The 13,486-nt window shown below is 48.3% G+C and overlaps 1 protein-coding gene across 2 annotated transcripts; it reads left to right on the top strand.

Annotated features, from left to right (window-relative positions):
- Nucleotides 1–882: 882 nt before the first annotated feature.
- Myc (MYC proto-oncogene, bHLH transcription factor) lies at nt 883–6,312 on the top strand. 2 transcript variants are annotated; one of them, XM_077800675.1, is made up of 3 exons: nt 883–1,157; nt 3,534–4,302; nt 5,359–6,312. In XM_077800675.1, the coding sequence occupies exons 1-3, from the start codon at nt 1,155–1,157 to the stop codon at nt 5,919–5,921; spliced, it is 1,335 nt and encodes a 444-aa protein (XP_077656801.1). In that variant the 5' UTR covers nt 883–1,154; the 3' UTR covers nt 5,922–6,312. The 2 variants fall into 2 exon arrangements, with proteins under 2 accessions (XP_077656801.1, XP_026263178.1); XM_026407393.2 differs by lacking the exon at nt 883–1,157 and adding an exon at nt 1,369–1,938.
- Nucleotides 6,313–13,486: the final 7,174 nt, after the last annotated feature.

The raw sequence follows: 13,486 nt of genomic DNA, 5'->3' as shown, positions 1-13,486 counted from the left end.
AGAAATGAAAGCTTGAAATACATCCAATTTTCAATTAGCTCAAGATCTCCCCTAAAAAGGCATAAAATAATACTCCTTTCCTCTCACTTGATAGGATAGATGGGGTTTTGTTCGTGATTATGATTCCAAAAATAAAGGAGAAAAAGTACACAGACAGGAATCAAATGTCCAGTTTATCCGGACAGGAAAGAGTTAACGGTTTTCTTCACCAGTCTCGGCCGACTCCCCTGGCAGGGTCCACAAGTGCTTCCCTACCTCCCCCCCACCCCTTCTGGGAAGTCCAGTCGGGAGGTTTGGGTCCCCCCAGTCCCTCCCATATTCTGTCTAGCGCCTTTGATTCCCCCCAAACGGAATCTCGTGCAAAACCGCGCCATGGGGCTCTAGGAGGGTTTGTCTCCTCTGGAACCTGGCTGCGGAATTGGGAACTCCGTAAGAGAGGCGCGGGGGTGGGATCCGGCTGTAGACTGGCACAGAGCAGAAGGGGGAGGATCCCCACCCCCCAGGCGCGCGCCCCCAACCGCGCTCCTCCTCTACTCCAGCTGGTGAACACGCAGAAAGATCTCAGCGATTAGTGCGTCTTGCGGGAATAGCCGCTTCCCACACCCGGCCGGGTAGAAGTCTGAGCCGGCTGGGCAAAACGAACGATATCTGCTGTTTTGGCAGCAAACTAGGGGATTCATTCTGGGTGGGAAGTGCCCAATCTAGATAGCTGTGCATACATAATGCATAATGAATTACACTCACACAACCAAAAGAAATGTAATAGGTATTTATTCATAACACTCTCCAAGTATACGTGGCAAGGCATTGCTGAGTTATTTTAATTATTCCAGAAATCATTTTCCTCCCTACCTCCTCTGTCATTTATCCCTAACACTCCCTATACTGAATGCGCACTCATAAATATTCCTTCTGCCCGCCTGTCTTCATAAGACTTATTTTCAAAATGCTGCTCTTTCCCCAGCCTTAGGGAGGCGCCCGGCCGCCCGGGACGTGCGTGGCGCGGCCGTGGGTACATGGTGTATTCTCAGTGTTGAGGGCAGCTGTTCCACCTGTGTTCATTGGAACACGCAGGACGAGAATGCAGTTTGTCAGAGTACTGCGCCAGAGGAGCAGCAGAGAAAGGGAAAGGATTTAAACAGGAGCAAAAGAAAATGGTAGGCGCGCGCAGTTAATTCATGCTGCGCCCTTATACTGTTTACATCCGATAGCTGGAGTGCGGGGCTGCGGGGCTGAGTCTCCTCCCCTTCCCTCACTCGGCAGTGCCCCTCCCAGGTTCCCAAAGCAGAGGGCGGGGGAGAAAGAAAAAAAAAGATTCCGTCGAATCCCCGCCCACCAGCCCTTTATAATACGAGGGTCTGCGCGCCCGAGGACCCCTGAGCTGCGCTTCTCGCGGCCGCCAACATCGCCGCGCCCCGGCGGCCGCCTCTTGGCTCCCCTCCTGCCTAGAGAAGGGCAGGGCTTCTTAGAGGCTTGGCGGGAAAAAGAAGCGAGGGGGAGGGATCGCGCGTAACAGCAGTATAAAAGTCGTTTTCGGGGCTTTATCTCACTCGCTGTAGTAATTCCAGCGAGAGACAGAGGGAGTGAGCGGGCGAACTCGTGAGGGTGGAAGAACCGAGCAGAGCCGCTCTCCGGGCGTCCTAGGAAGGGAAACCCGGAGTGAAAGGAGGCTTCGTCTTCTGACCAGCCGCCCCCACCCCAGCCCTCCCGCGGAGCCCCACCAGGGGTCCGCAACCGCGAAACTTTGCCCTTTGCTGCGGGCGGACACTTTGCACTGGAACTTAAAATACCCGATCGAGGACGCGACTCTCCGGAGCGGGGAGGCTATACTGCCTATTTGGGGACACTTTTCCCCGCCTTTACCCAGGACCCGCTCCTCTGAAAGCGCTCCTGGCTGCCGTTTGAAGGCTGGATTTCCTTCGGGTAGTTGAAAACCCGGTAAGCACCAGATCTATTTGTCTCGTAATTTATTTTCTATACAGCTTTGGGGTTGCGATGAGTACGATTGCCCAAGTCTGGGTGTCTTTTCTCCCATTCCTGTGCTACTGACACTTTTCTTCGAGTAGTTGGGGTAGGTCAGGGTGGGGTGGGGGTTAATGAGGATCGGGGTACAGTGACTTGTCGAGATGTGAGGGGAAAGGAAAAGGGAAAACGGGGTGCATTTTGAAACTATTCTTTGGAGATTTTTTTTTTTTTTTTACTATGTATGTTGACGCTAACCCCTGCCGGTTGGATATTCTATTCCTGTCTTATTGCATTAATTGCTGCTTGGGTTTTGCTTTGGGGTTTTTTCCTTTGGAGAGAGTGCCCCGGTTCGCGTTTGGAGTGTGTATCATATATTGCGTGTTAAAGAGATAGCTCCGCAACCGCTGACTTTTCCCAGTCTCGGAGAGGACATTTAAATTTCGGCTTACCGCATTTTTGACAGCCGAAGCAGACACTGTGGTGCATTGGGACTGCCCGTGGATCCCCACGGCGATTCCAACTCGCCCCCGCTCTTTTTTAAGAAGTTGGCGTTTGGCTTTGAAAAATAATAATTGTGAAATTTAAAACCTGATCGAATACCTGGTCTCCAGAGGTGTTAGGACTCAGTGTTGGGGAGGCGCAGGGTGGGTCAGGGATGTGCCCAGGTCGTTGGTAGGGGTAGGTGACACCAGGGAGAATTTGCGCACTCAGCCTTGACTCCCCCGCCGCCGTCCGCGGGTGTCCCCGCGACCCTGAGATGCGAAGGGAAGACTACGAGCCGGGCTCTGGGCTGATCCAAGAACAGCTGCTACCCTCGGTGGGGTGGGGTGGGGTAAGACGCCGGCTCCGGGCGCGGAATCGCTGCGGGGTCTCTGGCGCAGTTGCGTCGCCTTACTGAGTGTTGAAGGGAGGTGCCCCTGTTATTATTTAACACCCCCTCTTATTTACGAGAGGGTGGGGAAATGTTGTTAAAGCCCGAGGCTGAGCTCGCTACTCCAGCCGGAGAGAGAAAAGAAAGCCGGCAGAGGAAGGAAGGGGGGCGCGCTGGGGGCGGGTTGGAGGCGGCGGAGAGGGCGGCGGCGCCGGCGGGGTAGGAACGCGGCGAGGCGCGAGTGGGGCCGAGCGGGCGGCGCTGACTGGCCCGGCGCAGGAGGGGGCCGCTCCAGTCAAGGCGCCTCTCGCCTTCTCCTTCAGGTGGCGCAAAACTTTGCGCCTTGCTTTTGGCAGATTGTATTCCCCACCGCCACCTCCCGCTGCCTCTTTAAGGAGGCCAAGGCCGATTTCGATTCCTTGGGCGGCTGCGGAGCCCATTCCCGGGCTTCGCCCTCCCGACTTCAATGAGGCGGGGACTCGGAGGGCGCTATGCAGCGGGGTCGCCGGGGGCGAGGAGAGATAGTAGGGGGTCGCCCGAAGGCAGTAAAAGGTTGTCTGATCCCCTCTGGCCCCTTCTGAGGATAGCGCTCTAGAGGGGAGTGGTTCGGCACCGTGGTGCTTGCTGCGCCGGTTTTCAGCACCAACACCAGCCCCTCGACTCAAGACTGCCCCCCTTTGTGTCCCCCTTTCAACAGGCTGCTGCGACGATGCCCCTCAACGTCAGCTTCGCCAACAGGAACTATGACCTCGACTACGACTCGGTGCAGCCGTATTTCTACTGCGACGAAGAGGAGAACTTCTACCAGCAGCAGCAGCAGAGCGAGCTGCAGCCGCCGGCGCCCAGCGAAGATATCTGGAAGAAATTCGAGCTGCTGCCCACCCCACCCCTGTCCCCCAGCCGCCGCTCCGGGCTCTGCTCGCCTCCGTATGTTACGGTCGCGTCTTTCTCCCCCCCGGGAGACGACGATGGTGGCGGCGGCAGCTTCTCCACAGCCGACCAGCTGGAGATGGTGACCGAGCTGTTGGGAGGAGATATGGTGAACCAGAGCTTCATCTGCGACCCAGACGATGAGACCTTCATTAAAAACATCATCATCCAGGACTGTATGTGGAGTGGCTTCTCAGCTGCTGCCAAGCTCGTCTCGGAGAAGCTGGCCTCCTACCAGGCTGCGCGCAAAGACAGCGGCTGCCCGAGCCCCGCCCGCGGGCACAGCGGCTGCTCCTCCTCCAGCCTCTACCTACAGGACCTGAGCGCCGCCGCGTCCGAGTGCATCGACCCCTCGGTGGTCTTCCCCTACCCGCTCAACGACAGCAGTTCGCCCAAGCCCTGCGCCTCGCCCGACTCCACCGCCTTCTCTCCATCCTCGGACTCTCTGCTCTCCTCCACGGAGTCCTCCCCGCGGGCCAGCCCCGAGCCCCTAGTGCTCCACGAGGAGACACCGCCTACCACCAGCAGCGACTCTGGTAAGCTGGACCCCTCCAGGCCAGTTTAAGGGAGATAGGGTGTGACCGACCGGGCATCTTTTCCTGGTCTCATGGGCAGCTAACTAAACTAGCCACTTTGTCAACCCTGCCTTTCTTTTTTTTTCTTATTTTGGGAAGGAGATATGGTAGATCTTGGAGCTCCAGTCTCGGTTTCCCTCCCATCCCATCCCCCTGGACCGCCCTTCGCCTTCCCCTCCCACCCCTCAGGAATTTCATTTGAGTTTTTAAACCTTCTGGCTTATCTTGCAACTCAATCCACTCCCTCTTACCACTCTTAAGCATTTTAATTGCCCTAAGGGGGGTGTGAATGAGGATAAGAGAGAGTTGATCTCTGGGAAGGTGAATGAATTGCCTCCCTCTTCCCTTCCCTAACTTCCGAGAAATGGTTGGAATTTAATGGGCTAGGCATCTACAAAACTGCAGAGAGGCAGTGACAAGCAGGATAGCCTCCTGCCTGAGCGCCAGGAGCTAGTGAAAGTGCCTTAAGAGTGGATGGGCTAAGGAGCTGGCCTTATTCCAGCCTGTTTTGAACACTTGAAAGCAAATCCTTGCCAAAATTGGACTTCTTTTTTTCCTTTCCCCACCCACAGGACTTTTGGCAAAGCTAAAAGATTTTTTTTTTCTTTTTGCACTTCCAGTAAAATAGGGAGTTGCTAAAATCATACCAAGAGATTTGCAGCTATCATTCGCAACACCTGAAGGGTTCTTAGTAAAAGTCCCCTAAAAAGAGGAGGTGCTTGGGAATGCAGTTGAATTGGGTGTGCCCAAAGCCTCATTAAGTCTTAGGTAAGAATTGACATCAATGCCATATCCTGGTGAATTGTAATGTTCTTGCCTGTGCCATAACCCCAGCTGTCCTCCTCCCTTAGAAACTCCTCCTTTCTGGGAGGAGGAGAGGAGATAGCTAGGAGATAAGAGTCCTTTCTAATCTATGAATGCTTTGTATTTATATGACACTATTTTAATCTTTATCATTGATTGGTTCAAGGAAACATTGCTAACCCAGTGATAATCTATTTCCTTTCTTTCTTAAAGAGGAAGAACAAGAGGATGAGGAAGAAATTGATGTCGTCTCTGTGGAAAAGAGACAGCCTTCTGCCAGAAGGTCAGAATCGGTGTCACCCCCAGCAGGAAGCCACAGCAAACCTCCTCACAGCCCACTGGTCCTGAAGAGGTGCCACGTCTCCACACACCAGCACAATTACGCAGCACCCCCCTCCACTAGAAAGGACTGTCCTGCTGCCAAGAGGGCTAAGTTGGACAGTGGCAGAGTCCTGAAACAGATCAGCAACAACCGCAAATGTGCCAGCCCCAGGTCCTCGGACACGGAGGAGAATGACAAGAGGCGGACACACAACGTCTTGGAACGCCAGAGGAGAAATGAGCTGAAACGGAGCTTTTTTGCCCTGCGTGACCAGATCCCAGAGTTGGAAAACAACGAAAAGGCCCCCAAGGTAATAATCCTTAAAAAAGCCACAGCATACATCCTGTCTCTCCAAGCAGAAGAGCAAAAGCTGATTTCAGAAAAGGACTTGTTGAGGAAGCGGCGAGAACAGTTAAAACAGAAACTTGAACAGCTGCGGAACTCTTGTGCATAAGTGGACCTGTTGGAGGGAGGAACTGGAATCTCCTAAATTCTCACTCCTTACTAAGGGAAAGCAAGGAAAAAGGTTCCTTCTGACTGAAAGGCAGCAACTCATTACCATAAAATATGAACTTACTTCAAATGCATGTTCAAAGTTCAACCTCACAACCTTGGCTGGGTCTTAGGACTGTAAGGTTTAGCCATAAACTGCCTCAAATAGGACTTTGGGCATAAAAGAACTTTTTTTATGCTTGCTATCTTGTTTTTTTGTTTTTTTCTTTAAAAAGATTTGTATTTAAGAATTGTTTTTAAAAAAAAAAATCTTAAAAGTTTTCTTGTGTAAATATAGTATCAAATGTAAATAACTTTAATAAAACGTTTATAACAGTTACACAAGATTTCAGACCATGTATTATAAACCATAATTTTTTTTTATTTAAGTACATTTTCCTTTTTAAAGTTGATTTTTTTCTATTGTTTTTAGAAAAAAATAAAATAACTGGCAAATATATAAAGTTGTGCCAAATGTTAAGTTGTGTTTTGTTTCTTTTCTCCCCTCCCACCCCCACTTATTTTCATCAATTACAAATTAACAGAACTTTACCCTAAAAGGGCAGGCTGACCAGCAATTTGGAGGCTGAGACAGGAGGATCCCAAGTTTGCAGCCAGCCTCAGCAACTTTAGCAAGAAGTGTCTCAAAAAAATAAAAAGAACTGGGGATGCAGCTCAGCAGTTAAGTGCCCCCCCCCCCAAGTTAAATTCCCAGTACCCTTTTTCTCAAAAAAAAAAAAAAAAGACAGGCTTCCAAAGATGAGAAAAGTTACTCTAAGAAAAGCAAGGGTTTTTCTTTGTTAAACTGGGGCTGGGAGTCTTAAGGTCTTTTAAGTTCTCAGGGTTATAAGATGCTGCCTGGAGACGGTTGATATGAGCCAGAATGGATAGTTAGCAAAGGGCAAAAGGAGGTCAGAAGGTTAGGGGTAGGGAAAGGGGATTCAGGGGGTTCAAGGTAACACTTCAGTGTTAAGTATACAGAGAGGGAGGACTGGGGGTTGGGAGGACCATAAAGGAACTCCCTTGAGTTTGGTTAACTCTAGCCATTTCCCTGGTCACTTAGCCAGGGACTCAACCCAAGAAGGAAGGGCAGGAGCCATCTTTTGCACCTTACCTACTGCTCCAGGTGCCAGCTCCTCCTTACATGGGCCATTTATGCCTCTGGAGTCCTGGAAGGAATGTTAGTAATAATACTACAAACAGGGAAATATAAGAGCTTGAGGGTTATGTAACTTATCTGTGACAAAAAAGCAGAATGGAGTCCGTTAAACTTTTGGCCTTTCACCATGCCTTGGCTCATCTTAACATCTGAAGTCCTCAGCTCAAGAATGCTGCTGTCTTGGGGCCTGGCAGACTGACAGCAGTGATGTCCGTCAGTGCTAGACTCTTGTGTGCTAGGTACTCTCAAGCATTCAGCTTAGAACTCCACAGCAACCCCACCAAGGAGGGACTTGGGTTTTTTCCATGTTTCAGAGTGAGAAACAGGCACAGGACTCAATCATGTGCCCAAGGGATTGAAACCAGGCCATCTACTAAACCTGCCCTAGATGGTCTCTGAACTGGCCTGTCGGTCAACAAACTAGCCATTCATGAGAACGGGTAATAGTCCAGCGGAATACCCATGTTAAGTTTCAATATTTAGATTTGGACAGGACAGCAGTTTCCTTGTTTATTTATCTTGCTTTGCTTTTTTTTTTTTTTTTTATCTGTTTAATTTCTCTTTTCACATGGAAAAGCCTACAGCTTGCTCACCCCTACCTTAGGCATTTGTTACATCAGTTTCACTGCTTGCTTCTGGGAGGAAGCCAGTTTGGAAACGCTACTGTTCTGATCATAAAATAAAACATACTTAGCCTCTGTCATGTGAATCATTATTTTAGAAACTGCAAGCTCTCCTTCCTTCCAACCGCTTTCACACACTCATGACACATGCTCATCATTACTCCATAAGAAGGCACTTCTGAATAGATGTCTTATTAATTATAAGCTTCTGAAAACCCACGGCCCAAACCAGAAACTAGAACAGTGACTATAGAGAAAGGAAGTGCCTTTGCTGTTCCAATTACCTCATTGTCTCAGACCCAGAGAAGGTCTTCAGCTCCCTGGACTATCTTTGGAATTTTAATCCATCACCATCTGTAAATCAATAAATAATTACTGTCTTTGACCCCTAGAATAAACTGTTCAAGCCCTTAATGTCTTTTTCTTGATCTTTCCTTTGGGTACTTAGTCCCAACCTCAGCTTCAAACTGCCACACCCTATAGCCTAAATTCAAAGGAAAATACAATCCACAGACGTTGAAGAGTTCAAAGTGTTAAAAAAGCGGGGGCGCTCTTAAACGGTTCTCTCTTTGCCCCTTTGTGGCCCAGGGCTGGAGTGCAGTCCTGCTGTGACTCACCTGGGAACTGGGAAGGTGTTAGGTTGAATCACTGAGTCCAGGCAAGCCCGAGGAACAGGAGAGTGCTCCTCATTAGGAAAACAACTCCGCATTCCAAATGATCTGGAGACAACTTAAGGATGCCGAACTTGGCTGTGGGAATGGATGGGAACGATTCCAACCTCCCATTAGGCCACCTCTCAGCTTTACCATTGTGGGCCCCAGAATGGTCTGAAAACAGGACAGATGCCAACTTCTTTCCAGAAAATCAGGCAGACCTTGACCACAACACTTACTGTCCCTCTGAGCTAATCCAGAGAGTCCCAGGGGCCTAAGGCCATTGTGCAATCTGTTTTGTAGATAATGATCTCAATGATCAGATTTGGGATGGGAGGGAGGAGCTTGTAGTTTGTTCAGAAATATACAAGCTATAAGCTAGCCAGGCGCTGTGGCACACATCTGTGATCCCAGAGGCTCCAGAGGCTGGGGCAGGAGAGTCGCAAGTTCAAAGGCAGCCTCAGCAGTTTAGCAAAGCTCTAAGCAACTCTGTGAGACCCTGTCTCTAAATAAAATCTAAAAATAGAAAGGGGCTGGGAATATGGCTCAGTGGTTAAGCGTGCCCCCACCCCACCCCCAATTCAATCTCTGGTATTTAAAAAAAAGAAGGAGGAGGAGGAATAAGTCAATACTGATTGTCTTTTACCCAAGACACTTTGGAAACAAGGGCTCTCCTAGGGGATTCCTGGGATGATTTTGTTTAAAAAGGAAGGAAGTGTTATTCTATGTTGCCATTTGGAAACAACAAAGGAATCAACATTATAAAAACAATCAATCAAACTTTATAATGAACAAAGTTTTCACAATCCCAGAGTAATACTTAGACTGCTCATAGCTTGGACATGTAAGTAAAGTTTTCTGCTGATTTTTAAAACAAACGAACTCTGGCACAAAACTTGGGAAAGGGGACCAAAAAATGTCACATTAAGAGTTTTTCTGTGGTTTGTTTGCTATAACCTGTGATTAGCTCAATTCTTTTTTAGCATACATGCGGAGGGCCCACTGAAGCATTTCCTCCCAACAATAATCTTTAGGCTGGAAAGTGCTGGAGGAAGTCCCTAAGTCCTAACTAGAAATTCACCCGACACAGTACAAAAACCTTTTCCTGCCAGGCTTGGTGGCACATGCCTGTAATCCCAGCCACTCAGGATCCTGGGGCAGGAAGATCACAAGTTCAAAGCCAGTCTCCGCAATTTAGTGAAACCCTGTCTCAAAATAAAAAGGGCTAGAGATGTAGCTCAGTGGTTAAACACCCCTGGGTTCAATCCCCAGTACCAAAAGAAAAGAGAAAAGAAAAACTCCTCCTTTTTAAAAGATAAAACCAGAGCCAAAAATGTAGAGCATTTACTTGGCATGTTTGAGGCCCTGGATTCTGTCTTCCATACTACAAATAAATAAATTAAATACAACTAAAAAGATTATCGCTCACCACCATAGCCATAGCATTAGCCCTGGGTTGTTCTGTCTCCTGGTGGGAGTTTTGAAAAACTGAAAATTTAAAGAAAACACCCAGGGATTCAGGCTTTGCCAAACTGGCTAGAGGTGACTCTAAACAACTGTGAGTGGATTTCACTTTTAATTTTATCTCATTCAATATTAGTATATGCTGAGCACTCCAGGAAGAAGAGTGGAGGGAATAAGTGTTAATGGCATGTAAATATTCCCAGGCTGAAAGGAATGTTCTTTGTTTTTAAACAATGCCTGGGAGCTGGGCCATCACCCCAACACTTTCTTCCAATTATCGCCTCATCACCCCATTACCAGGCAAACTCTGGAGTGCACTGGGGTCTGTAGGTGGGGGAGGGGAGAGTACAGAGTACACACATACTTTCTGCCTTACCCTCCTTCTCCCAGACCCCCAGAGCAGCCTAGCTCCCTAGCTAGTGATAGTTGATTGGGACAATACCTAACATTTAGACAACTCAAATAACTGGCCCAAAGTCACAACCATAATAATAGTTAATGTTTACTGTATGCTAAACACTTTAAGTGCATAATTTTATTTCTTCCCCAACACAACTCTTAGAAGGGATATTCTTTTTTTTTTTAGCCTAAGAATGCCTTACCACTGAGCTACATCCTCAGCCATATATATATATATATATATATATATATATATAGATAGATAGATAGATAGATAGATAGTGTGTGTGTGTGTGTGTACCAGAGATTGAACCCAAGGGTAATTAACCACTGAACCACATCCCTACATTTTTCATTTGTTTATTTATTTGTTTTCATTCAAGCCTGATCCCATTAAGTTGCTGAAGCTAGCTTTGAACTTTCCCTTTTCCCACCTCTGAGATTACAGATGTGGATGACAGTGCCATTATGGAAAATAGTATTTCTAAAGTTCATTTTACAAACGAGAAGCCTGAAACTTTGAGAGGTTAAGTAATTTGCCTGCATTCACTGAACTGACAAATAGGAAAAGTAGGAGTTATTCTTTTAATCGTAAATATGTATTAAGTTCCTTCTGTGTGCTCACACTGTCTTAGGAGTAGGAACAGATATTGAGATAAACAAGATAGAAAAGATTCTGAGCCAGGCACTTATGGACTAGTGGAGAACAAAGATAATAGGCATTTGAATATTCTCTCTCTCTCCTCTCCTCCTCCTCCTCCTCCTCCTCCTCCTCCTCCTCCTCCTCCTCCTCTTCTCCTTCTCCTCCTCCTCCTCCTCCTCCTCTTCTCCTTCTCTTCCTCCTCCTCCTCCTCCTCCTCCTCTTCTCCTTCTCCTCCTCCTCCTCCTCCTCCTCCTCCCCCTCCTCCTCCTCCTCCCCTCCTCCTCCTTCTCCTCTCTCTCTCTCTCTCTCTCTCTCTCTCTCTCTCTCTTTCTTTGTGGCACTAGGAATCAAACCCAAGTCTTCATGCATGCTAGGTGCATGTTCTTCCACTGAGCTCCATCACCAGCCCAAGACTGAGTCATTTTACCAACACTAGACAATTGCTATGTAGCAGCGGGGGTGGGGGGTTAAAGCACTGGGAGCTGGAGCCCCCACCTCCTGAGAAATGAATCAAGAACAGAGTCTAGGAAGTACTAAAAGAGGAGCCACAGGAGAAGACATCCTCAGCAGGATGGAGGGAAGCTAGAGAGGAACCCACCTGGGGAGGAAGCTCCTCTGCTAGAGCCCTGTCAAAAGTGGCGAGTGTGCAGTAGGACAGCCAGGAGCTCCACTGGGCTTGGCAAGACCCAGGCTCTCCTGGGACCCACCTGTTCCCCCTACCCACAAAACAAGGACAAGGAGAGTCTTTACGTTCCCTTGTCTAATCCACCACCTGTAACAGCTGCCCAGCATACCCCAACACCCTGCCCTCTTGCAACACTTTTTCCTGGAGCTCCCAAAGATGCAGACACATAATCTAAATTAGAATCTCAAGAGAGCTTGGTGAAGCTTCAGAACCTCTGTCTCCTCCATCACTGAAACCCCAGCCAACTTTCCAGATTACAGATTCTGCTCAAAACCCTTCAGAGGGCTCCAGCTGTTCCTCCTCCAATCCCCTGTGCTCAAGGCACTCTTCCCTGCTACTGGCCTGTCCACCAACACAAGGCTCCCATAGCTGACCGTATTCATTCTTCATGGCTCACTTTCTACTGTTTTTGACCAATCCCAGAGTTTCCAAGGAGGACCAACATTGCCTGTGATAACACTCCTTGCTCTTTATTTAACATTTTTTTTGGGGGGGTATCAAGGGTTGAACTCAAGGGTACTCAACCACTGAGCCACATCCCCAGCCTTATTTTGTATTTCATTTAGAGACAGGATCTCACTGAGTTGCTTAGCGCCTCACTTTTTGCTGAGACTGGCTTTGAACTCATGATCCTCCTGTCTCAGCCTCCCAAGCCACTGGGATAACAGGTGTGTGACCCCAGTCGGGCACTCCTTGCTCTTTATGACTCCTTGCTCTTTGAAAAATAAAAACTTTATCGTCTTGTTCAACAATGGATGGTCAGTGCCCACATCAAAGTCCCAGCATCTAATAGTGACTTAGGAATGCTTTGGTGAATAGCTCAGTGAAGAGCCATTTGGTGATGTGATGGCATGAAATGTCAGCGGGAGGGGAAGTGGAAGCCAAGTTTCCATGCTACCTTTTCAAGAAGCTTAACCAGAGCCCAGTGGCTTGGCACCCTGGGGGGTGGAGGAGGAAGAAGCTTAGCCGAGAAGGTAAGAAGGAGATGGATGCATCAAGTGCAGGCAAAAATTAAGAAATTTAATTTGTTTTGATTTGCTTAAATAGATTTTTATTTATTTATGGGTGGATTATACTGGGGATGGATGCCAGGGGTGCTGTACCTCTGAACTGCATCCTTAGTCCTTTCACTGTTTTGTAGAGACAGAGCTTGCTAAATGGCTAGGGCTGGACTTGAATCTGCTGTCTTCCTGCTCAGCCTCCTGGAATTCCAGGTATGCGCCACATCTGGGCAGATTTTCACTTTATTTTATTTTACTTTATTAGGCAGAAGAGATAATTCATTTCCACACAGTGGGACAGAACTGAAAAAGGAAGAATTGAAGACCCAAGTGAAAGAGAGATGTAGCCAGATGTAGCCTGATCTGATGTAGCAGCCAGATATGGGCATCTCCAGGGCAGCTTCTGTCTCCTCCCTCAGGGGTTCTGTGCGAGGCTCTGTGTCTGAAGGAGGTGAGAAGGAATGTGTTCAGCACCTCAGGGAAGGGACCTTGTAGGTGGTGCCTTCCCAGGCCAGGCTGCCCTCTTGCCCTCTCCTGGACCTTGTTCACAGGGCATGTTGATCTAGGAAGGAAAATCACCTGTTTACTTCTCTTTCTCCCTGCTAAACCCCTCAAGGACAAGGTGTGGATCTTTTCTTTCATCATTGTGCCCTGAAAACCATGCACAATGTTGAACATACACAATTCTGTGGAATAAGTGAAAGAAGTATAAGCAAATGAATAAATGTACACTTAAGATTCTGCCTGCTGCTGGACATGCACGCCTGTCATCCCAGTTACTCTAGAGGCTGAAGCAGAAGGATCATAAGATGGAGGACAGCCCCAGCAATTTAGCAAGACCTTATCTCAATGTAAAATTTTTAAAAAGGACTGGCGATGTAGCTCAGTGGGAGAGCACCC

The sequence above is a fragment of the Urocitellus parryii genome, chromosome 7 (assembly GCF_045843805.1).
Source record: "Urocitellus parryii isolate mUroPar1 chromosome 7, mUroPar1.hap1, whole genome shotgun sequence".
NCBI lineage: Eukaryota > Metazoa > Chordata > Mammalia > Rodentia > Sciuridae > Urocitellus > Urocitellus parryii.
The sequence above is the reverse complement of the archived record's forward strand: the minus strand, read 5'-3'. Positions and strand labels throughout refer to the sequence as shown.

Coding starts and splice junctions, on each gene's coding strand:
- Myc (XM_077800675.1), top strand. Junction 4,303..5,358: donor TACCACCAGCAGCGACTCTG/GTAAGCTGGACC, acceptor TCTTTCTTAAAG/AGGAAGAACAAGAGGATGAG.